Source organism: Sphaerodactylus townsendi, linkage group LG11 (genome assembly GCF_021028975.2).
Source record: "Sphaerodactylus townsendi isolate TG3544 linkage group LG11, MPM_Stown_v2.3, whole genome shotgun sequence".
NCBI lineage: Eukaryota > Metazoa > Chordata > Lepidosauria > Squamata > Sphaerodactylidae > Sphaerodactylus > Sphaerodactylus townsendi.
The window spans coordinates 18,499,231-18,522,702 of NC_059435.1; the positions used below are offsets into that span (position 1 = coordinate 18,499,231).

General features: G+C 44.4%; 1 protein-coding gene across 1 annotated transcript in view; it reads left to right on the forward strand.

The window, feature by feature from the left end:
* The window catches only part of GLI3 (GLI family zinc finger 3), a 165,313-nt gene that overhangs the window by 99,410 nt on the left and 42,431 nt on the right, over nt 1-23,472 (forward strand). Inside the window, exons 6-8 of the mRNA XM_048510456.1 lie at nt 3,580-3,796; nt 5,506-5,622; nt 8,275-8,415. Coding sequence (XP_048366413.1) covers nt 3,580-3,796; nt 5,506-5,622; nt 8,275-8,415 — 475 coding nt within the window. The remainder of the gene's footprint in view (nt 1-3,579; nt 3,797-5,505; nt 5,623-8,274; nt 8,416-23,472) is intronic.

Genomic DNA, 23,472 nt, shown 5'->3' on the forward strand with positions numbered 1-23,472 from the left:
CAGAATAATATTAAAAAATACCCAGGGAGAGTTCTATAAATGCCTTCATTCTGCATTGTATTCTTTTAATAAAAGAAGGCAGAAATGTCCCCAAAACGATAATGGTTCACAGTGAGAGTGAGAAGGAAATTGGTAATAATATTCCGTTCTTGCAGTCCCTTAGTCCTTGCCTGGGTTCCTGTAAGCAGCCATGAATGATTACAGCTCGACTTAGCTAAGGTAGCTTCTATGGATGATTGATAGAACATTAATCAAAAGATGCATATCAGCTTCAGAATTTGTTCACAAGCTTTCTTCTAATAGCTGATTTCATGTTCAGTGAGCTCTATGCTAGTTTGTTCAATTTATTCTTCAGTGTACAAGCCATTCATCACCGAACACAATGATTTAACACACACACGCACACAAACACACGCCCTTTCCCTTTCAGGAAACAGAGATCAGAGTGTTGTAACTATTCTGTTTGGTTCATTAAAACACTATATATAATACTCCATGTTCACCCACTCGTGCCTTCCATATTCATTTGTAATTTTAAATTGTTTTCACTTGAAAAAGGCACTACACTAACTTGATTCTGGGATCACATAGGCCCCCATTAAGTTGTAGCTTTAACACAATGGTATGTATTGGATAATGATTGCAATTTAATATTAACACTGACATTATATCAAGTTTTATTTAAAATACAAGGGTGCAGCTATACAGGGATGGTATCTGGAATTCAAAACCGTCCCCCCTAGTCTGAAGTTCATAATCTCATAGACACAATAAGGTTTCTCTGACCATACGGGTTTTCTTTTACCAAAAACATTCCCAAAGGTATGAATAATGTGTATATTTTAAAAAATTAAGTGGTTAGCACCTCCGTATTTTAACTACTATAACAACACCAAATAAGATATTGGATGTTAAATAAAAGTTTTCCTCATTGTGACTGAATTTCTCCAGTACTTCGGATGTCTCAAGTTTCATTTATCACTGATCCGTTTTAATTACAGTGTGATCCTAAGGCCCAGCCGATATGATACCTCAGACCTCATTTACAGACATATATGACCTTGAGGAAGTAATTTTCCCAAGGGTGCCAGGCTCCATTTCAGCTCGGAAGCATAGCATGGGGGAGGGAGGGGCTTGTACTGACTGCAGCCTTTGTGGCCCCACAGCAGGGTAAACAGTGCCCCTCGCCACAGTTATTATAGCTCAGGAAAATAGTGCATGAGGGCAGGCTGAAGCTCCTCCTCCCCTCGCACCATGCTCCATACACAAATCGGGCCCCAGTAGAGGTGGGATCCAGCCGGTTCTCACCAGTTCCCGAGAGTGGGTTACTAATTATTTGTGTGTGCCTAGAGGGGGTTACTAATTGGGTCCGCTTTTCCATCTCCACGCCCTCGCCTCCCCGAGAGGCATACTGCCTTTGAACGTGAAGGTTCCATATAGCAATTGCGACTAATAATGTAACTCCCTGAACTGGGTTAATCCCTTTCAGGTACTGCAATTCATTGATTCTCAGCCTTTCGTACCTTTCATCTCACCAGTCTCTATCAAGGAACCTGTGTGTTTCACCATTGCTGTGTTCAAATTTGTGAGTTGGGGCATTTTCTATAATGTGATGATGATTTAGAAATGACCTGGTGCAAAAAATTTTTTGGGGTCGTGGTGGGGTGGCTGCCCATGGGGGGGCATCCAACTCAGGTTTTGCCCAGGGCTCAGGTTTGCCTAGGTACGCCTCCGCCCCCTTTGCTGAGGGCTGGCGAGGGAACCTGTTACTAAAATTTTTGGATCCCACCACTGGGCCCCAGCACAATTTGTTCCTTGTATGTCTGAAAGGTAGCTCAGCAACCCTGTTCAACCGCCCAGAGCCCTTCAGGGATGGGGCGGTATACTAAATTTGGTGACAGCAGAATTGATGAGAAGCAACTGGAAAAAACACGATATGAGGATTTATGGATTGAACTACAAAGACTCTGGCACAAACCAGTAAAGGTGGTCCCAGTAATGATCAGCACACTGGGTGCAGTGCCTAAAGACCTTGGACGACACTTAAAAACAATCGGCGCTGACAGAATCATCATATGTCAGCTGCAAAAGGCCACCCTACTCGGCTCTGCACGCATATTCATCGATAAAGTGTCCAACATGTGTCCAACGTGTGGTTTAATACAAAATCCAGCCTAGTGATCTTGTTTGCTGTGTATTACTGGTTTTGTATCAGTATCAATAACAACAACAACAACCATCATCATCATCATCCTAGCAAGGTCAGAAGGAGGAAGAGGGCTGCTCCAAGTCAAGCAATCAGCAGAGGAAGAGAAAAGAGGCCTGAAAGAATACATCCAAGAAAGTCAAGAGCCAGCATTGAAAGAAGTCCACAAGGCTGAGATGCTGAAAGCCAAAGAATCAAAAGAAGAGTATAGAGTCCAACAGTTTACAACACAAAAGGAGCAGTGGCTAAACAAGCCACTCCATGGGCAGTACTTTAAGAACATTGAAGGAAAGTCGACAGCAACTGTTAGCAGTCTCAAAGCGGCTTACACACTGCTTCCCTTCTCTCCCCACAGCAGACATCTCGTGAAGTTGGTGGGATTGAAACAGTTCTGCGTGAACTATGACTAGCCCAAGATCACTCAGTAGTCTTTATGTGTAGGAGCAGGAAAAGAAACTTGGTTCACCAGATTAGAGTCTGCCACTCATGTGGAGGAGTGAGGAATCAAACCTGGTTCTCCAGATTAGATTTCACCACTCTTAACCACTACACAGTAGTGTAACCGAGCCAGGTCATGTGGGGGGCACGTTGCCGAGCTGTCCCTCCAACTACGCCCATGTCCAAACTTCACGTGGAGTTTGGGAGCAGGGATATTGTTGGACACTGAGCCAGACTCACCCCACCTCAGACCCCACGTGGAGCTCAAAGCAGAGCGGGGCCATTCAATGCTGTGCTCGACTTTCCTGGATCCAGCTTTAAACTTCAGTCTTTGAGCCTGCAGTTTAAAGCTTGGCCCAAGCCAGGCTGAGCTCAGGATCGAGCTGAGAAGCCGGCCTGACCAACTCCATCTTTATACTGTTGGCTCCGCCCCCAAACTCCATCTCCAGACAGGAGACATATCAGAAGGGGTGACTTACTTCATGAAGTGCTTTTGGTGATATTTAAAAAATACAAATGGCTTTATTTTTGTTTTATTTGTTCAGCTTGTACCGTGTCCTTTCCTTCTGCTTCCAGGGATGAATAATACATGATATAAATACATACATGATACAAACATACATGCAACCATAAAAGTATATTCTGATCGTAAATCAACACAAAAAACCACCGGAAAATAGCATATAAACAATAAGTACTATGTTATCCTAATTTCTTCATACTGTTTTTTTGTTCAGCTATCTAGATACCCTTGTCCTTCAGTTAATCTAAAAAAATTAACAGTGGGTTGAAATACTGTGAGCTGTGCAGTTGCTGATGTATGTAGCTTCCAAGATGATTTTTAAAATTCTTGTTTTGAAGACACTAAAATCTCTCCTCTCTTCGTTTGATGCTGTGATTGATTTATTTTGTTCCATTTTTTCCCTTCCGTGCAGCCCTGCCCTGAGCTTCACATACCCTCCCACGCCTGTGTCCCTCCAGCAGATGCACCAGCAAATCATCAGCCGCCAGCAAAGTTTGGGCTCAGCCTTTGGGCACAGCCCGCCACTCATCCATCCGGCCCCCACCTTTCCTACGCAGAGGCCTATTCCTGGCATCCCAAGTGTATTGAATCCTGTCCAAATCAGTTCAGGTCCATCGGAGTCCACGCAGGTGAGTGTTCGTATGAGAGTCTTTGCATCGTGCCTTTTTTTAAAAAAGCCAACTACGTTGTCAGTGCTGGCAATTAATCACCCCAGCGGCCAAGCAGATTGGCTAACAATACTCACAATTCTCCCAATACTAGAACCAGGGGGCATTCATTGAAAATGCTGGGGGGAAGAATTAGGATTAATAAAAGGAAACACTTCTTCACACAATGTGTGATTGGTGTTTGGAATATGCTGCCACAGGAGGTGGCGATGGCCACTAACCTGGATAGCTTTAAAAAGGGCTTGGACAGATTTATGGAGGAGAAGTCGATCTATGGCTACCAATCTTGATCCTCCTTGATCTCAGTTTGCAAATGCCTTAGCTGACCAGGTGCTCAGGAGCAGCGGCAGCAACAGAAGGCCATTGCTTTCACCTCCTGCATGTGAGCTCCCAAAGGCACCTGGTGGGCCACTGCGAGTAGCAGAGTGCTGGACTAAATGGACTCTGGTCTGATCCAGTAGGCTAGTTCTTATGTTCTTATGTTCTTAACAAGTTCCTTAAGGGCTGCAGTATATGCAATATTTGATTATAAATTACCTGGCATTTGTCATGCTATCAGATTGACAGAGTGTTCTGTTCCTCGAACTGTGTTTTGGATCTGACAGTTTGAAGATGTTCAGGCACAATGTAAAGGAAGCTGCAGTAAAGGAATGCAGGGGGAAGCTCGTATTGATCTCATTGCTTTTGAATTGCACCTGGGGCCAGAAACCTTAGGAGTGTTGGGGGGAAAATATAACAAAAGAAGATTGGGAAAAATCTTGGAAGAGGCGAAATAACTTTACATGAAGTATGAATTTGAAAGAAAACTATTATAAAGTCTTCCATATATGGCATTTCACGCCAGTTCTAGTTTTGAAAATGTGTGCAGAAGTTCCTCAGTTTGTTGGAAGTGTAAAAAAAAATATCAGTACGTACTTCCATACATGGTGGTTCTGTAAAAAGGTTCAGGAGTTCTGGCAAACCGTTCATAGTTTAGTTCTGTGGTGGCGAACCTTTGGCACTCCAGATGTTATGGACTACAATTCCCATCAGCCCCTGCCAGCATGGCCAATTGGCTGATGGGAATTGAAGTCCATAACATCTGGAGTGCAAAAGGTTCGCCACCACTGGTTTAGTTCATAGTTTAGTTCAAAAAATATTAAATATGAAATTTGGGGAATTGAGATCCTAGAGGGAATTTACCTAATTACGCATTATTTTGATACATTGAAGTTATTAAAATAAGAATGATTCCACTTGTCTTATAGTCACGAAAAGTGTGCTTAAAAAAATGGAAACTTTTAGCTAAAAGCTGGAAAATGTCGAAGATTCAGACTGAGGAGAAATGACTGAATAAAAGGTGGGAGTATGCGGGATTAGTAAACTAACTAAAATGCTGAAAGAAGGACCATTAGAAAGTAGCTATTGTGTGGCAGCTATTGTTAGTAGCTAGTAGCTATTGTATGGCAGCTATTTTGTAACTGTGCACATCACATGGTGCCCATAGGATCAAAAAGACTGGTGACCCCTGCATTAGTATGTGTAGAAGGGGAGTAGAAAGTAAGAATCTTAATTCTGCTCCCTTCTACACATATTCACCAAACTTGTGGAGTCTGCACATATCTGTCTTAGTGTCATGTTTTCGGGTTTCAGTCTAATTGCCTTTTCCCCAACATGTATACCTTGTGCAGCAGAACAAACCTACGAGTGAGTCGGCTGTGAGCAGCACTGGTGACCCGATGCATAATAAGCGTTCCAAGATGAAACCGGACGATGACCTCCCCAGCCCAGGTGCAGGAAGCTTGCAGGTAAAACGTTCAAGGGCTTCACAACTCTCCCCCCCCCCTTTTAACTTTTAATCAGTTACAAACGATTAGCACATTTTAGTTTTCCAGACCTATGGCATTAGCCATGACTCACCTAGCCCTGATTCTATCCTTAGAATTGAACATGAATATCTTTGCCTAAATAATTATGCTTAGATCAGTTTCAGGTAGATAGCATGAGTTTCAATTTCCGGATCATGGCTAAAGGCAAGCCCACAGTACTTTAACCTGGAGGTGACCGTTGCATGAATCTAGACCTGGCCCACCCACCCTAGCGGTGGGAGGGGGAGGGGAGGGAGGGGTGGCATGCAAGGGAAGAGGAAGGAGTGAGGGGTGGCATGCAAGGGAGGGGAGGGGCCCCAGCATATGGACATGGCCCACCCACCCTAGAGGAGGGAGGAGAGGGGGAGGGGTGGCATGCAAGGGAGGGGAGGGGCCCCAGCATCTGGACATGGCCCACCCACCCTAGAGGAGGGAGGAGAGGGGGAGGGGTGGCATGCAAGGGAGGGGAGGGCACCCGGCATCTGGACATGGCCCACCCACTCTAGCAGAGGGAGGGGAGGTGTGGCATGCAGGGGAGGGGAGGGAAAGGTCTGCGGTGAAAGAGCAAGGTTCAAATCCAGTAGCACCTTAAAAAGCAGCAAGTTTTTCAAACTATACGTTTTGTATAGTTTGTCAAAGCTTCTCTTGTCAGATACTTAGCAAAACAGAAGCAGGTTTTGTTTGCCATGCCAGCGCGGTGTAGTGGTTAAGAACAGGTGGGCCCTAATCTGGAGAACGGGATTTGATCCCCCACTCCTCCACACGAGCAGCGGATTCTTGTCTGGTGAACCAGATTAGTTTCCCCTCTCCTACATTTCTGCTGGGTGACCTTGGGTTAGTTTACAGAAGGGGAAAGAACCTGTCTGGCTCTAGCGCGAACTTTAAAACCCTATTTTTTAATGAAAATAATTAAAACGTTTATATAACAGAACCACAACTCTGAATCAACCAACAAATGTATACGTATTATAAATAACAACAATAAAACAATGAATAATACACACACACACGGGATCCCAAATACAATAATATCAAGTCTCTGTAATAAAGTTAAACTTGGAAAGAGATCCACTAATGGTTTGGAAGGGAAGGATACCAATGTCTGATGCCTTTAAATACTCAACTTCCGTAGATGAGTTTTATGTATTATAGATGAACGTACACACATTAAGATGTTGATAGAGAAATCCTTGGCTGGTGGTGGGAGTATTGACCCGGGGAAAAAACAACTTCCGACTGTTATGTCTTCTTCAGCCACTTTAGGCACTATCATTAAATATAAATATGCAAATATATTTGTATATTTAGAACTCTCAGCCCCACGCATCTCTCAAGGTGTCTGTTGTGGGGAGAGGAAGGGAAGGCATTAGTAAGCCCTTTGGGTCTTCTTACGGAAGAAAAAGGCAGGGTATAATCCAAATCCTTCTTCCTTTTGGACCCCAAATCCTTAATCACTCCAATAAGTTTGCCTTACCGTTTTCACTTGGGAACAGGTCAGACTTGACTTTTTAGAGATAAAGCAAAGTAGTACAGCTACTACTTTGCAGATTTATGCACACATATAGTAGCAATCTGAAAAAAACTATTGTAGCTCTTGGACAGTTGAGAAGCCATAACTGAGGGAATGGAATCTATTTCTCACTGTTCTGGTTGGCCAACACCAATATTTAGCTTGCGGTTGTCAGTCATCGTTCCTTTGGCACAGACTCGCTCATACCAGAGAAGACTGACTTTGTATATTTAGTCATTATGCGTTGATTGGAGTCATTATGCGTAGATTGGAGTGATTCTTCAATGAACTTAAAAGGGTACAGGTTGATTTAGAATTGCATTGCCAGGTTCAGCACTAACCAGACTCAGATTAGAATGATAGCATTTCCGTATTTTATTTCTACAAAGTCGGCTCATTTTGCCAACTGGGTTTTGCACCTGTAGAAGAGCAAGACTTTGAACAGAGGAAGTCCAGACTGGACATCAAAGCCTGCAGTTCTAAGAATGCTTTCTTGGGAGTTAACTTAATAATAATAATAATAAAGGGGAACTTGCTTCTGAATATTCCTACTTAGGGTTGCTCTCAAAACTTTGTGTGTGTTTTTATTTTGTTGGGTTTTTTGTTTTGCCATGAAATCACAGCTGACTTAACAGCAACCCCATACAGTTTTCAAAGCAAGAGGCATTCAGGGGTGTTTTGCCATCACCAACCTCTCCGTCACAAGCCTGCTATTCCTTGGAGGTCTCCCATCCGAATACTAGTGGGGTCAGGGCTGAGAGTGTGTGATTGACCCAAAGTCACTCAGCAAACCTCCACAGTGCGAGTGGGGATTCGAACCTGAGTTTCCTTAGTTGTAGTCTGACCCCTTAACCACCATACCGTGCTGGAACAAATGGAAGCAACTGCATGACGACTTCCATTTTTCTTTATGAGCGTGGCTGTGGGTTTTGGATTTTACCTGAAGGTGTTGAACGAGTTGCTCGAACCGCCACAAAACTATGTCCTTTCTATTAGTTGTGAAGCTTGGTGATTTTTTTCTCTCTCTCTCTTTTCCTCCCAATTCTTTTCTCCTACCTCTTCTCCCCCTTTTTTTTCCCCAGGAACCGCCTGAAGGAATGACCTTAGTGAAAGAGGAAGGGGATAAAGATGAAAGCAAACAAGAGCCCGAAGTTGTCTACGAGACAAACTGCCACTGGGAGGGTTGTTCTCGAGAGTTTGACACGCAGGAGCAGCTAGTGCATGTAAGTTAATGGCATTCAGGAGCCCAGTTGGAAAACTATGTGACCTTTCTTCCTGCAGGGTCGGGGTCTCTGACCCTTTGCTGAGTCAAGTTTCTTAGCAAACAGCATTGCCAACCGGCAAGAGGTTTTATGAGTTTCTGCGAATGAAGCAAAACTCCCAGCAGTAATGTTTGACCTGTTCAGTCAGCTAAAGCTTAGTGTAAAATTCAATAAAGTCTTCAATAGAGAGTGTAATGGCTGTGATCCTGTAAGCCACGAAATACTATTTTGAATCAGAGACTTTGATAGTTATTGAGTAATAGTAAGCTGAACATGAGTTATTATTAACCTCCTGCCAAGTTTGACTCTCCCCCCCTCCCCTTTCAAGTGGGACTGCAACAATAGAAAAAGGCTTTGGACAGTTTTTTCCCCCCTACACAATCTGAAAGGATTTGTGGTGCATTTTTACGTATCAATTTACTCTTGTGTGTATAAGCTGAAGTGGATTACTTGGGTGGAATAAGAATGCATTGTGTTAGTGTAATTCTCTCGAATGAAGACTAAACTGTATGGTCTTTACTGTCTGAACGGAAAATACATCCTAAAGCAAAATAGTTACTGATAGATCTCACAATCCTGCTTCCTTCTTAACGGCACCTGTAATGTGTATGTTACGAGGAATATCCAAAACAGGGTACAAGCTAAAATTCACATTCGAATGTTGATAATTCCCAATGATTTTTTCCCAATCTTTATTACAGGCATAGACCATCAGAAAGTCAATAAGATATTTATAATTAAAAGGATAAACTATATTAAAACTATAAATACTTATTTTAAAAAGTGTTCTTGCATAAGAAGAGAAAGGTTACCTACACTGCTGTTTGGGCACATGTTCTCATGGTGGTGGTGGTGGAACCTACTGGACTTAATCACTCTTCTGAGACCCAGAGTGGTGTAGTGGTTAAGAGGAGTGGACTGTGATCTGGGAAACCAGGTTTGTTTCCACAGTGCTGCACATGAAGCCTGCTGGGTGATCTTGGGCTAGTCCCAGTTCTCCCAGAACTCTGTCAGTCCCACCTACCTCACAAGGTGTCTGTTGTGGGGAAAGGAAGGGAAAGGAGCTTGTAAGCCACGAGTCTCCTTACAGCAGAGAAAGGTGGGGTGTAAATCCAAACACTTCTCTTCTCCTTCTGCTTCTACTTCTGTGTAAATTGAGAGTACAAACTGTCGAGGATGCCCTCCGGAATAGTCTCCAGCTTACAGAATTTCCATGGCAGATGACTCAACATGTAAAGAGTTCCCCAAGACTGAGAGGTCGAAGGTCATTGCCGAAGAAGATGCTGCCATTAGTGGAATGTAGCCACTCTCATGGCAATATGTCTCATAAACCAAAATGTTCTGCTGCTGTTGGTGGGGCGTTACAGTAGCATTTCAGGTATATGCCGCAGTTCAGATGTTTATGATCAGACTACTGGCGTTGCTCATCCTAAATGGAAGCAGATGGTGCTTTTTATTCACCCCTTTTCCATGACTCGTGCCTTTTACTGTTCAAAAATGCAGTTTGGTACATTGTGAATTGGTAATCCAGACCATCTTTTCCTGTGAGTGGATAAAATAAAATTGGCATGCAGACCCACCTGAGGGGGGAAAAATAAACACATCTGCCAAGGTAGATTTTGACAATACACCCGTTTCCAGCAGCTTGATACTTATTTTTTTAAGTTCTGTCCACCTGGGTTCAAATGTTTCATCATGCATGCTCTAAGAGGCAACGTGCTAAACTATTCAGAGCGGCTTGCCTTATTTATAGCACCTCTCCATCCTTTTCTCTCCGTCCTCCCCCACACACACACACTCCCAATCCTCCCTCTCCCTTACAGTTAATAGAAAGATTCATGATTCTTCATGGTTGTCTATCTAGTGCCTGACAGCAGCTGACTCCCCTTGCTAAAGCAACTCACTATCTATAATTGATATCCTTCTAAGGAATGGGGTGCCGACTGCAATTGTAGGGCTTTGCGGAAAGCTCTTAAATCCTGACAAGCTCTGCCCTTGTTCTGGTTCAGTCGCTGAGCTGCACGGCTGGAATTCCAGGGTTATTTGAACTTTGGGCAAAAAAGGGATGCATGTGTTTCACATTAGCAAATCACCAAGTTGGAGGCCAGAACTCTGACCTAAGTGGCTGGGTTTCCTGCCAGTCTCATTTGCAATGCAGGGAACCCCGGAACAACAGCAGCAACAAAAAGATTACCTACTTGCATTACTGTTTGAAAATCTTTCCTTTCAGGAAAAAAAAAGAGAAAGATCTTATTTGTTTTGATACTCGTGTTTGCTCCTGAGCTGTTTATCCCGCTGCCGCCGCTCTTTAATTAATTTCTTTGCTCAACAGATATTATAATTGGGCTGAACAGCGCACATCTTTGCTTTCAGTACGAGATAAAATTTATTCCGACACCCAGAAGCTAATAAGATACTGTGCATTCCCATCACTCTTTAAATCTGCTTTTGGTAGAACCTCATCTTTTCCCTTTGCTTTTAAATTATAAGGAGGGGGGGATTGCAGCTGGGGGGGCGGAATGGGTTAGACATCAAGATAAATGTTTGTTTAGGACAGGGGTAGGGAACCTTTAACACTCAAAGAGCCGTTTGGACCCGTTTTCCATAGGAAAAGAAAACACTTGGAGCCGCAAATAATTTTTGACATTTAAAATAAAGATAGCACTATATATATAGGGGTTTTTTTAACCTTTTTACTCCGCTCATTCTGAGAAGCGCATGGATGCGCCCGCCCTGCTGCCTGCAGAGGCCGAGGCAAGAAGGACTCGAAAGCCAGCGGCTCGGCCTTGCCCGACCTTGAGGAAATTGCCCGCCCTGCTCCAACGGGGTGGGCGAGAGGGGAAGCCTGCGGCGTGGCCCAGCCAACCGTGGGCAGTTGGTGCGCCCGCCCTGCTGCCTGCAGGGCGGGCAAGGATGGGGCTGGCAGCTCGGCTCGTGGAGCCACAGTGCAAGGGAAGAAGAGCCGCATGCGGCTCTCGAGCCGCAGGTTCCCTACCCCTGGTTTAGGAAAATCTCCCCCGGAAGGAAAGGACTGACGTTATCATTAAGTATGAATACAATGGCAGCCAGAAATCTGGGGGGGGGGGGGGGGGGGCCCTCTGCCTTTTTCGCTATTACTGTGAAGCTGTAGCATTAGCAGTTTTTTTTTAATTTGAAAGTACAAAAAGTTTTATTCAAACAGCCTCTTTGTTTATTGTTGTGGCTGGTGTTCTCACATTGATTTTTTTTTTGGTAGCCCAAAAAAGGGAAAGAAAAAGAAATCCTTCCTTTGATGAAAGCTTGATTGCAGAGGACCAGAGAGCGATAATTATATGCTGAAACCGCAGACCTTTTAAGACTTTAGATTTGTGAGCTGTCTTTAGCGGTGACGTAGAATAGCCCCCAACCTAGCTGTTATTGCACAAAACTTCAGATCCGGGACTGGGATGTGCATTTCTGTCTGCAGCAGATGTACCCATCTGTTTTTCCATGGGGCTAGATGAGCAATTTAGCACACACAAACTTGGCTGGATTGGGATGCATACCCAAAGAGGAGGAGGAGGAGGAGGAGGAGGAGGAGAACAGTTGGATTTATATCCCCCCTTACTCTCCTATAGGAGACTCAAAGGGGCTTACAATCTCCTTGCCCTTCCCCCCTCACAACAAACAGTGTGAGGGGCCCAAGGACACTTCCATGGCATGAGCAGGGATTCAAACTCAGGTCTCCCAGAGACTAGTCTGATACTCTTAACAGCGACACCACACTAACTCTCAGATCTTTCCCATCTACTGCCCAGTGTCATTGTACGCCCACTCTGGATTTATGGCAAAATGGATTCTGGTAGAATGAGCTGAACTATGTCAGGCGGCAGGTGGGAAGGTCACATGCCTAATGCTCTCCCATATAAACAATCCCTGCAGAGTGTTTGGTTCTAACTTAAGGAAATTTTGCTTATTGTAACGCCTGTCAAGGTTTTCCCAGATCTGATCATAGTGAACCTCTTGTAGGGTATGAGAAAAACCAAAAAAACAACAACACACGATTTGTTCAAGGCTACCAAGATTTAAAAAATCACAGGATTTCTTGACTTCTCAACAAGTGTTAGGGCTTAATTGTAAGAAACTTCAACAATTCAAGTAATCCACGAAAAATAAGGATTCTCCAACCCAAAATAGCAGAGCAAGTTATAGTGGCGAAGCACGGAACTACTTAAAATTCAGTAAGATGGTTGTGGGAAAATATTCCAGCTTCTGACCGGATCCAGAAACCTGTGAAAAACAGACTGGAAAAAAGGGTAGGAGAGAGTTTACACCTGAGCCCGGCGGGGATAGGGTGGGATACGAATCCAATCAGTCAATCAATCAATAAAACTCTGGGAATCAAGAAAGAGTCTAAAAGAGTTTTCCTGGTCATTCAGGTTTGTGCATATGTATTGACCGTCCAACCAATCTGACCCAGCAAAGGGAAGGGCAGTGAATAAAAGTAATTAATAAAATAAATAAATAATAAACATAAATAAAATAAAAATGAATACCGTATATACTCATGTATAAGTGGACTTTTTCAGCACATTTTGTGCTGAAAAAGCCCCCCTCAACTTATACATTAGTCAGCTGTATTTTTAATTTTTTTAGGGTTTTTACTTTGTTGGCCTCCAGGGGGTGCAGTTTTTAGGCTAGCGGCACCAAGATTTCAGGGTATCATCAGGTGACACTCCTGATGATACCTGCCAAGTTTGGTAAAGTTTGGTTGAGGTGGTTCAAAGTTAAGGACCCCCAAAGGAGGTGCCCCCATTGTTTCCAATGGGAGCTAATAGTAGATGGGGCTACAGTTTGAGGGTCCATAACTTTGTACCCCTTGAACCAAACTTCACTAAACCTGGGTGGTATCATTAGGATAATCTCTTGCTGATACCAGCCAGGTTTGGTGATGTTTGGTTCATGGGGTCCAAAGTTACGGATCCCCAAATGGGTGCTCCCATCCCCTTATTGTTTCCAATGGAAGCTAATAGTAGATGGGGCTACCCTTTTGAGGGTCCATAACTTTGGACCCCCTGAACCAAACTTCACCAAACCTGGCTGGTATCATCAGGAGGGTGTCCTAAATATGCTCTGAAATGTTGGTACTGCTAACATAAACATTCCGCCCCTGACAGGCACCCTCAATTTTTCCTCAGATTCTCCCTTTAAATCACACCTTGAATGGATTTAAAGGGAGGAATCGAGAGACTTACTGAAACTAGGTTTACTTTTTTCTTTGAAATAAATATTCAAAAACATTTAACCTACTGATGCCTCAATTAATGTAATTTTATTGGTATCTATTTTTATTTTTGAAATTTACCAGTAGCTGCTGCATTTCCCACCCTCGACTTATACATGAGTCAATAAGTTTTCCCAGTTTTGTGGTAAAATTAGGTGCCTCGACTTATATGCGGGTCGACTTATACACGGGTATATACGGTAAATAACCTTTTGAAGATTTTGAATACCTGCTGTACAGAGCCAAGGGGTTCCAACTGACCTATTTTTTACATTTCAACCTGGTTTCCACATTTCGTCATATTCTCAGGGACTTTTGCATCAGAATGACATGTGCATTGCAGAGAATTTGCACATGCTTAGGACACAGGTGTCAAACTCGTGGCCCTCCAGATGTTATGGACTACAGTTCCCATAATTCCCTGCCAGCTGGCAGGGGATGATGGGAACTGTAGTCCATAACATCTGGAGGGCCGCGAGTTTGACACCTGTGCTGTAGGGGGCGCAACCCAATTGCTCTCAATGTTCCTGAGCAGCTGTATATTTCAGAGGGAGATAGGTGGTGTTGGGCCAGCTGTTTTTGCTGGAGAGCTTGCCTTTCATTACTGAACTTGTCACTGGAAATTTCCGATGAGCTTCGAAGAAATGTTGCACTCACTAGAATACAGTTTGTAAATACTGTACTAGGGAATATCATCATAATTATGACGATGGCCAAGAGGGCTCGTGGAGCAGAAGCAGCATTATTGGCCAAGGTATCAAAGGCAGGCTTCAAAATTCTCATAGGCTTCCTAGACCAGAAACTGTTTAGCAGATTATGCTGTTTGTGCACTCTAGAGGATTCCGTGCAGTTAAATACATCTCATTCTGTTCTGTGTGTAAAATACACAATTGAGGATGCCCATCTGGTAATACACTTATATTTTTTGCATTCAGTATAATGTGCTAACTTGAGATGCTCTTCTGGTAATGTCAACCCGGCAAGCTGTCCAGCTCAGTAGGAACTGTATCGCTAGCAGACACTTTGCAACGGACACCCCATCTACCCCATCCTATCTTTCACTGTAAAAATGCTGGTGGCTCTCCTACCCTGTTTCCCCTAATATAAGACATCCCCGAAAAATAAGACATAGTAGAGGTTTTGCTGAAGTGCGAAATATAAGGCATCCCCCGAAAGTAAGACATAGCAAAGTTTTTGTTTGGAAGCATGCCCGACGAACAGAACACAGAAAAATAAGACATCCCCTGAAAAATAAGACATAGCGCAACTTTGGGAGCAAAAATTGATATAAGACACTGTCTTATATTCGGGGAAACACGGTAGGTATCCAGGAATGGCCCTTCTGGGTGAACAGAACTTCTTTACAGCTTCTGAAAGATGGTGGAGAGTCTTAGATTTGAAGTCCATCTTGACTGATTCATAAGTGCACCAAAAATTAACCTTCTCTTGGGTTCAGTGGCAAAACACAAACAAGCCAGGCTCGCCAAGTCGACATCTATACAGTTCCTACGGTTTTCAGAGAGCAAAAGGGCAAATCTCTGCCCCGGCGTGCCCTCTTTTTTTTCTGTCTCCCTCTTGTTCTTCCTTTCCACACACTGAGCAGTAATGTGGAATGTTTTTCTTAAAATATGTACAAGAAAATTACATCCCAGACCTCTAACCCTCATCAGAAGTAACTGCATAAGTGTTCTTGGTCTCAAGGGTAAGTAAATCCAGATGCACCTCATGGTTGCTTTGCAGCTGTTTTACATGTGTAGCCTGCGATGGCGGTAACCTTCCGGCACTTTCCCTGCTCCCTCTCAGGCTGCATCTTTTCTCATCCAGACAAGTCAAGAATATGTTTGCAGTGAATATGCCTTTTGTGGCCTTGAAAATCCTTAGCGTAAACCACTGCTGAATTCTGTAGCTTGCCAAAGAGGTGATGCAAAAATTAGTGAAGTCTGCATAAGTAGTCTTTGGCAGTGAATCAAACCCACTGATGCACCCCCCCCCCCCCCCCCCCGACTTTGTGCTTTTTCCTTAAAGGTACTCCATGTGTCCCATTTTTGCAGAAACAACCAGTACAAGTATGTTCTTCTTTGAACATGTGCGTTACGTGGGTTCAGATGGAGCCACTTTGCTCCTGTACTTTCAAATATCTTTCTAAAACATAACTAGATTCTCCTCATGAGTCCTGCTCTCTGTGCCCTTGCATGCAGAGATAGGACTGCCAGAGACCAGACTTTATTAGTGGTGGCACCGTGTCTGTGGAATGCTCTTCTCCTTTCGGCTTGCCTGGAATCTGTCTTGCTTTATTTTGTGTGGTTCTTTTTGCTGTCTACTTGGTTTTTAATTAGGGAGTTGATCTTTTAAGTAGCTGTTGCCATCTGCTTCTAGCTTGAGGAGTGTTATATGAGAATTATTTTAGGCTGTTATTCCTCCCCCCACCCCCACCCCCGGTTTTATGTTCTGACTGAGTTTTCAATGACTGGTGTTTTTTTAAGTGATTTTATCATGTTATACTGTAAGCCACCTTGGTCAGGTTCCCTGGAGAGGTGGCATGTAACCCAGGTAAAAAGGAGAAGAAATTGGTTTTACTATATTGTGTTTCAGAAAAAGATGTTGGTATGGTCAATTGAGGTGCAGCAGTTCCTAACAAATATGAGAATTATCATTCATTTTTTAATGCTACCATTGTCAAAAACTGTCTTCTGTGCATTATTGAACATGGTACTTTGATACAAGAGAATTTATTTTGCTTTCAAATGGATGTTGCCGGGGAGCAAGGCTAGGTAGGCACTAGGACCCAGGCGAAGCATGCTACAACCAAAAAAGGTCCAGCATGTTGACTTCTGTGGCAGAGGAATCTACAACAGGCTGACCAGACATCCCGCTTTTGGCGGGGCAGTCCCGCCTTCAAACAATTTGTCCCGCGTCCCGCGGGTTATTGAAATTTTCCCAATTTTTGGGAGGCTGCCGCACTGCCTTCTGGGGCACAAGGCAGTGCGGCAGCCTCCCGCGCACGCGACCACAGGAGCACGGCCGTCTGGGGCTTGCCGTTTCCCGCCCTGTGACAGGGCAGGAAATGGCAGCGCAGAAGGCAGTGCACTCCTGCGGCCGCGCGCATGGCCACCTACCCCCGTCCCGGTTCAGAAAGGTGACCATCTGGTCACCTTAATCTTCAACCCTTCTAACATTTTTTTTCTGAGACAGGCTATAATTGTACTCTTTGTGGAACATTTCTTCAGCAAGGTATATAATAATTAGGAATAAATTTGCCAAGAACCATTTGTCCCCATCTTGTGACTTTCTAAACCGAATCTGTGTGGTTTTGAAGAAGAAGAAGAGTTGGATTTATATCCCCCCTTTCTCTCCTATAGGAGGCTCGAAGGGGCTTACAAACTCCTTACCCTTCCCTTCACTACAAACACCCTGTCAGGTGGGTGGGGCTGAGAGAGCTCCAAAGAACTGTGACTAGCCCAAGGTCACCCAGCTGGCGTGTGTGTGAGTGTACAGGCTAATCTGAATTCCTCAGATAAGCCTCCACAGCCCAAGCAGCAGAGTGGGGAATCAAACCCGGTCCCTCCATATTAGGGTTCACCTGCTCTTAACCACGACACCACTTTTGAGTGTCTTCTCAAAAATTAGCAACTCAGTCAGAATGGGCCCCGTCGCATCCTAAGGTTCCCCTCAAAACTGGTTGAACTGCTATTTTATTTATTTATTTATTTATTTATTTATTTATTTATTTATTTATTTATTTATTTATTATGCTTTTATACCGCCCTCCCCAGATGCAAGGCATAAGATATTGGATATATTGATCTTGTAACAGAAACTTACTTGCATGTGGCTGATCTCACATTTAAATCAAATTACAGATCAAGTTTCAATATCTACTGAAGTGCTGAAATGAAGTGAGACTTTCATCCATGGACTGTGACGGTCTCATCTTCTTCTGCAGGCCAATAATCCTCACATTTTGTGTATGTGGGCAGAGAGGAATTCGGGACTGCAGCTGGAGGGGGAAGTTATGCTCTAGACTAGAGCCAGCGTGGTATAGTGGTAAAGAGCAGATGCACTCTAATCTGGAGACCCGGGTTTGATTCCCTGCTCTGCCACTTGAGCTGTGGAGGCTTATCTGATGAACTAGTTTAGCTTGTGTACTCCAACACACGCCAGCTGGGTGACTTTGGCTAGTCACATTTCTTTGGAGTTCTCTCACCCCCACCCACCTCACAGGGTGTTTGTTGTGGGGAGGGGGGGGGGTAAGGGAAAGGATTTTGTGAGTCTCCTTACAGGAGAGAAAGGGGGGATATAAATTCAACTCCTTTTCTTCTTCTCTGCATATGAAAATCATTCCATCTGTGGAAATGCTCCAGTGGACCCCTTCCACTCAATGCATGTAAATAAGTGAAGTTGGAGATCTGTACATTAATCTCAAAATGCTGCTGCGTATTAAGAAGCAATTTGGGTTGTGCAGGTGCTGCTGAGCTGGGGCTTTTAAGTATTTTTGTCCTACTTGTGCCTCTGTATGATGCGAGATTCCCTTTCCCAACATCAAATGCATGTTGAACTGTGGAATACCAGAACTGGACTAGGTGAATTCCATGCTGATATGCTCATCTTTCACCAATAGGAACTAGAGACCAAATTTAAATGTGATGTGCATGTGTTTTACCCAACAAATTTAAAATTCAGCCTTGCTCTTCCAAGGAAAATAAGAAATGGATAATTTTATTTGCTTAGCTTAGACTATTTATTCAAAAAAGAATATGTAGAGGGAAATGTGGAATAAGTGAAGACATTTCCATGTTCGGTGTTAACACTGAGTAAAATAATTAAAGTTAATTTATGCTCACAAGGAAAAAAAATAAAATGCAGGTAATATGCAAACCTAGGGCCTTTCCCCACTTACCTTCTGCCTCGCGCTACTGTAGGCAAGTAGCGTGGGGTCCCCCGGCACTCCCCACTACAGGGGCGGCGACAACGCAGCCGCCCCAACGCTGCCACTGTTGCACCCCCTCAGTGCGTGTCATTCCTGGTGCTCTTCCAAACGGCGCCTTTTGATGACCGCGGGGTTGTGGGGAAGCCCGGGCGCGCCAGAAATGACGTGCACCGAGAGCAGCGCGGGGCATACGGGGGTCGTGGCAAGTTGGGAAACGCCCCTAGTTAGGTATTGCTGATGTGGAGGGCGGGGATGTGGAACAAATGGGCAGCCCTGTCAAAGAGTCAGGTGCCAAACCGCAGCACTGTGACCGCATTCAGCCCCCCCCCCCCGAGGCTTACCAGGGGCTTGGGGAGGCTCGAAAAGTGAAAAAGTCTCCCCACTGCTGAGAAGCCTCTATGGGACTCAGTAGAGTTACACTGCCCAAAAGGGCAGCCTAAGTCTGAATTCCCAGCCCCTAGCAAAATGCCCAGGAGGCCCCGCTATGCCAGTAGTGGCATGTCCCAGCACTGGCGGGGGGGGGGGGGGGCAGTGGCCATCAGAATCACTCTTTGGCCAGGGTAAGTGCCGCAGAGAAGGCAAATCCACCAGTCGGTCACCACTTCCACCAGTGGATTGGGCCCCTCCCCCCAAATGGGGCTCTAAGACATTTTCACGTTCAGTATTAACACTGGGTAAAACAATTAAAGTTAATTTATGCTCACTAGGAAACAAATGATTAAGATTTCAGATAAAATCCAAATCTTCTCGTATCCAAATCTTCTATGCATGTAAGGTTTGCTCTTGAAATAGCTTTAGTTTTTAATTAGTAGTCCACCTTTGCTCATTAGTAAGCGGAGCAAAAAAAACCCCCCTCAGCTAATTCAACTTTGTTAAATTTTGCTTTTTTTAAAAAAAACAAGAGAGCAAGAATGCCCCTTCATAATTAAACAGAATAGCCATGTATTCCAAGAAAAGTGAACAGAGTAGCCATGTCATCAGGAAGGCAAGAATCCATGGGAAATGGTATTGAATTTCCACTGGGAATAATAAGAATTCTGCTGTGATCCATCATTAACAGAAGACACCTGAAAGTAAGCAGGATTCATTCTTGAATATCCAACTGTGTACTGTTTGTACTGTGCTGTTACGTTCCCTGTTTACTGACTGATTTGTGCATTGACCCCTTGGCAGTGAAGTGCTGCGTACAGAATAATGTCTACAAACTATTTATCGGAACGTTTATATGCTGCACTCGTTGGTTAGTGGTTTCTTTGGTCCAGTGTTTAAGATGACAACTGACCCAACCATAGACAGAGTCCAGCATTTTTTTAAAAACCCAATGTACAGTTGTCAGGTGGGCAATAAAATATATCAGCTGTAATGCAGTCGTATTTGCCATATTATGTTTCTTTTCCAAGTTATTTGGGCAGGTAATAACACGAGGCTGCCTTCTCCCACAAATCCTGCCTTGGTGGTTACAGGCTTCAAGGGAGCTCATTTTGGACTATCTCATGCACTTTGTAAGTCTGCTTGAGAAGGGAAGGTAGAGAGAGATTCTCAGCCACCGTTCCTCAATTCCAGCGCTATTCCCCCTTCGTAAAAGGCCATGCCGAAATGTTTTTCAGAACTCTTCGGAGATGTCTTTATAGGGCATAGCTTTTGGCTGCAAAGCTTAGGCCTTTGGTCGCGGTGGAGAGATAGAAAGGAGGCTTGTTTATATTTTAGTTGGGTTTAGTGAAAAGTGCCATTATCCCTGTGGAGATGTTGGGAAGGAGTGAGCAAAATTGCTGGCTGAATGAATAAGTACTTCTTTTATTGCTGGTTGATGTCTTCTAGATTAATATTAACTTCTTTGGATGGTATCCAAGGATTCCCTTCTACTTTTTCTTCTATATCGGAAGGAGACTCTCGCGTAGCCGAAAAGAACCTTTGGATCCAATTTAACATATTTCAGTTTGTATTGAGGTAGTCCTAAGAACATGCTGTACTAACCGAGAAGATTATAATTATTGCTGTTATACAATGTGGATTGGTATACTAACATGTAAATTAAGTCATTAGGTGCTTGGTCATGCATGCAGGTATAAGTGTTGCCAGTAGAGGAGCAGCAGTGGCGTAGGAGGTTAAGAGCTCGTGTATCTAATCTGGAGGAACCGGGTTTGATTCCCTGCTCTGCCGCTTGAGTTGTGGAGGCTTATCTGGGGAATTCAGATTAGCCTGTGCACTTCAACACACGCCAGCTGGGTGACCTTGGGCTAGTCACAGCTTCTTGGAGCTCTCTCAGCCCCACCCACTTCACAGGGAGATTGTTGTGAGGGGGGAAGGGCAAGGAGATTGTCAGCCCCTTTGAGTCTCCTACAAGAGAGAAAGGGGGGATATAAATCCAAACTCTTCTCTTCTTCAGTAGTGATTAAGGGCACAATGTAGCAGTAGACTCTCCCAGGCAATATTGTTGAAATGAGTGGGGAGCTGAGCAAAATCGTCTACTCATTTCAGTCAGGTTGGTGCTGGGTTGACTTCAGCAGGGCAATATTCTTTTCCCTGCAGTGCTCTTATACAGCTTCGATTAGTATTAATCGGTCTTGTGCAGCAGAACGTTGCCTTAAACAATTATGACATTGAAATTATGCATGATCAAATTCTCTATGGCAATGCTAGAATTTGGAACCACCCGTTGGCCTTAGATTCAAGGGCAGAATGGGAGTTTGAAATGGCCCTTGTGTTGAACGCACGTTCTCCAGGCGGATCACAGCCTGAACTGCCACTGACTTCCCAAACGCACAGAGGTCTAAGCTGAGAGGGGTGAGATACCAAGCAGAAACCGAACTGCAAGCCGGAGTCAGGTTGAGAGACTTTGTGTGAAGCACAGCAAGCTCAATGGTACTGGCACATAGTGGAGATCTTGGTACTACATTGTGGCTCTTCTCTTGGCCTCCATTAAGCCAGGCACCCATCTGGCAGCTAGAGATTCTGTGTACCTGGCCCATGCATCAGACTCTCTCCTCAAGTGCTCCCCCGACCATTGCTAAGGGCTGGCTGACACCGAGCAGCCAGGCGAGCTCTGCATTTCGTCTCATGCAAGTCACAGCACAGCCTTCTCCTGCACTACTTGCAGGGCTCAGGAAAAGTTGTGGGGGGCATGCCAATGTTGGGTCCCCTGCAGCTGGGGGGCTGAGGGGCTTTTTTGTTTGTGCCTGGCTACGGCTCTGAGTCTGGTCTTGCATGGAGGAAAGGGTGTGATGCCAATGTCTAATTCCATAACTGAGAAGTCTTTTGGGGTCCCCTGGCACAGCTAACCCCGGCTGGGCCATGACACCCCCAGAGCAAGCCAAACTGAGTGAAGCATATGGCTCTACAACCTACAGGAGCTATTCGGGTTAGACCCCGCCAGGTGCATCAGCTCACCAGTTGCCTCCTACCAAACCTCGGCCAAGCAGAGATGGTACAGGAGACACCAATCGTCGTTCCGGCTGAATGGTCCTAGTCAAGTGACTCTGGTGGCCCTGGCAGAATTGCTACCAATGGTCTACCAGGACATTTAAAGAGAAAGAAGGTGCTTCATCTCACAACGCAAAACCCACATACGCAAGTCACTGCCACAAAGGGCCGTGCTGGCCATTAACGTAGATTGACATGGACTTGAAAAATTAACGAAGGATAGATTTCCAAATGGTTAGATCAAATAACCACATCCAGAGGCGATATACCACCAACTGATAGATGCAGTCGACAGACAACAGTTGTCTCCCTGTTCTGCTTGAGAAGTGTTTGGATGATCATCGCTGGAGACAGGAACTAGGGCTCGACGGGTTTTTTGTTCAATCCGACAGAGCTTTTATGTTTTTAATATTCTACACCGAGCACACCAGCAAGTTTATTCTAAACAAGTAGGGCATCTAATGTAGTGCATTTGGCTCAGAAGTTAGTTCACATCATACTTTGGGGCGCGGGGGGGGGGGGGCTGCTTTTTGCAGTGCCCTTTGTTTGTACAACCTTTTAATAGAAGGACGCATCTGATCCTTTTATCGTGGTGTAATAAATCCAGCAGTTTTCCCTTTTGGAAACTCTCAGGCCGCTGTGACTTTTCTTCAAGGTGTCGGGTGTCTAATCTGGAAAATGAATGGGTGGTGTCTTTGTCAGGAGTGAGTAGCCGCGGTGGCTTGTAGTGTAGGTATGGGGTCCCGCGTATACCATTCTTACGGTATCGCCGGGGCCGAGATGCTGCAGTTCTTAGAGTGAGATAAAGTAGTCAAGCTGAAAATGAAACAAAGCTTTAACTGTATTCCTCCTTGTGTTTAGCAGAGATAAACTTCAGTGGAGTCTCCGTGCTGCCCCGTTTGGCTTCTGGCAGCAGCTTTAATTGGTAAAATGCAGATTTTTTTTTTGATCAAGAGAGGATTATTCTTGTTATCAGTCTGGAGCATCTTATTTCAAGATGAAAAGGCTTTGCTGAATTACAGATGCCAACATTTTTACAAAGGGCTTTGGCGATTGACATCTCAAAGAGAAAGTATGATTTATTAGCCTATAATGGCACTGAGCACTGGGCTAGGTCCCACTGATTTGTGAAATTGCTTAATATGAATTGCCTTTTTGTGTAATTCAAGCCTCACGTTCCTCCAAATATATTTTATGTGGGAAGTACGAAGCATTAGGTACCTGAAAAGCAACAGAGCTATGAAGTGGGGGCTTGGGGGGGGGGGGGGAGAGGAGAGAAGAAACTGCTTTTAAATCCATCTTGGTGGTGGCTTTTACAGTAGTTTGGCTGATAAGCTGGCAGGGTAAAGATTAATAACGAGCCCCGTTGCTATCAGTACCTGCTTGTCGATCCTCTGTAACAGGCCTGTCTGTTCAGCATGGAAATTAT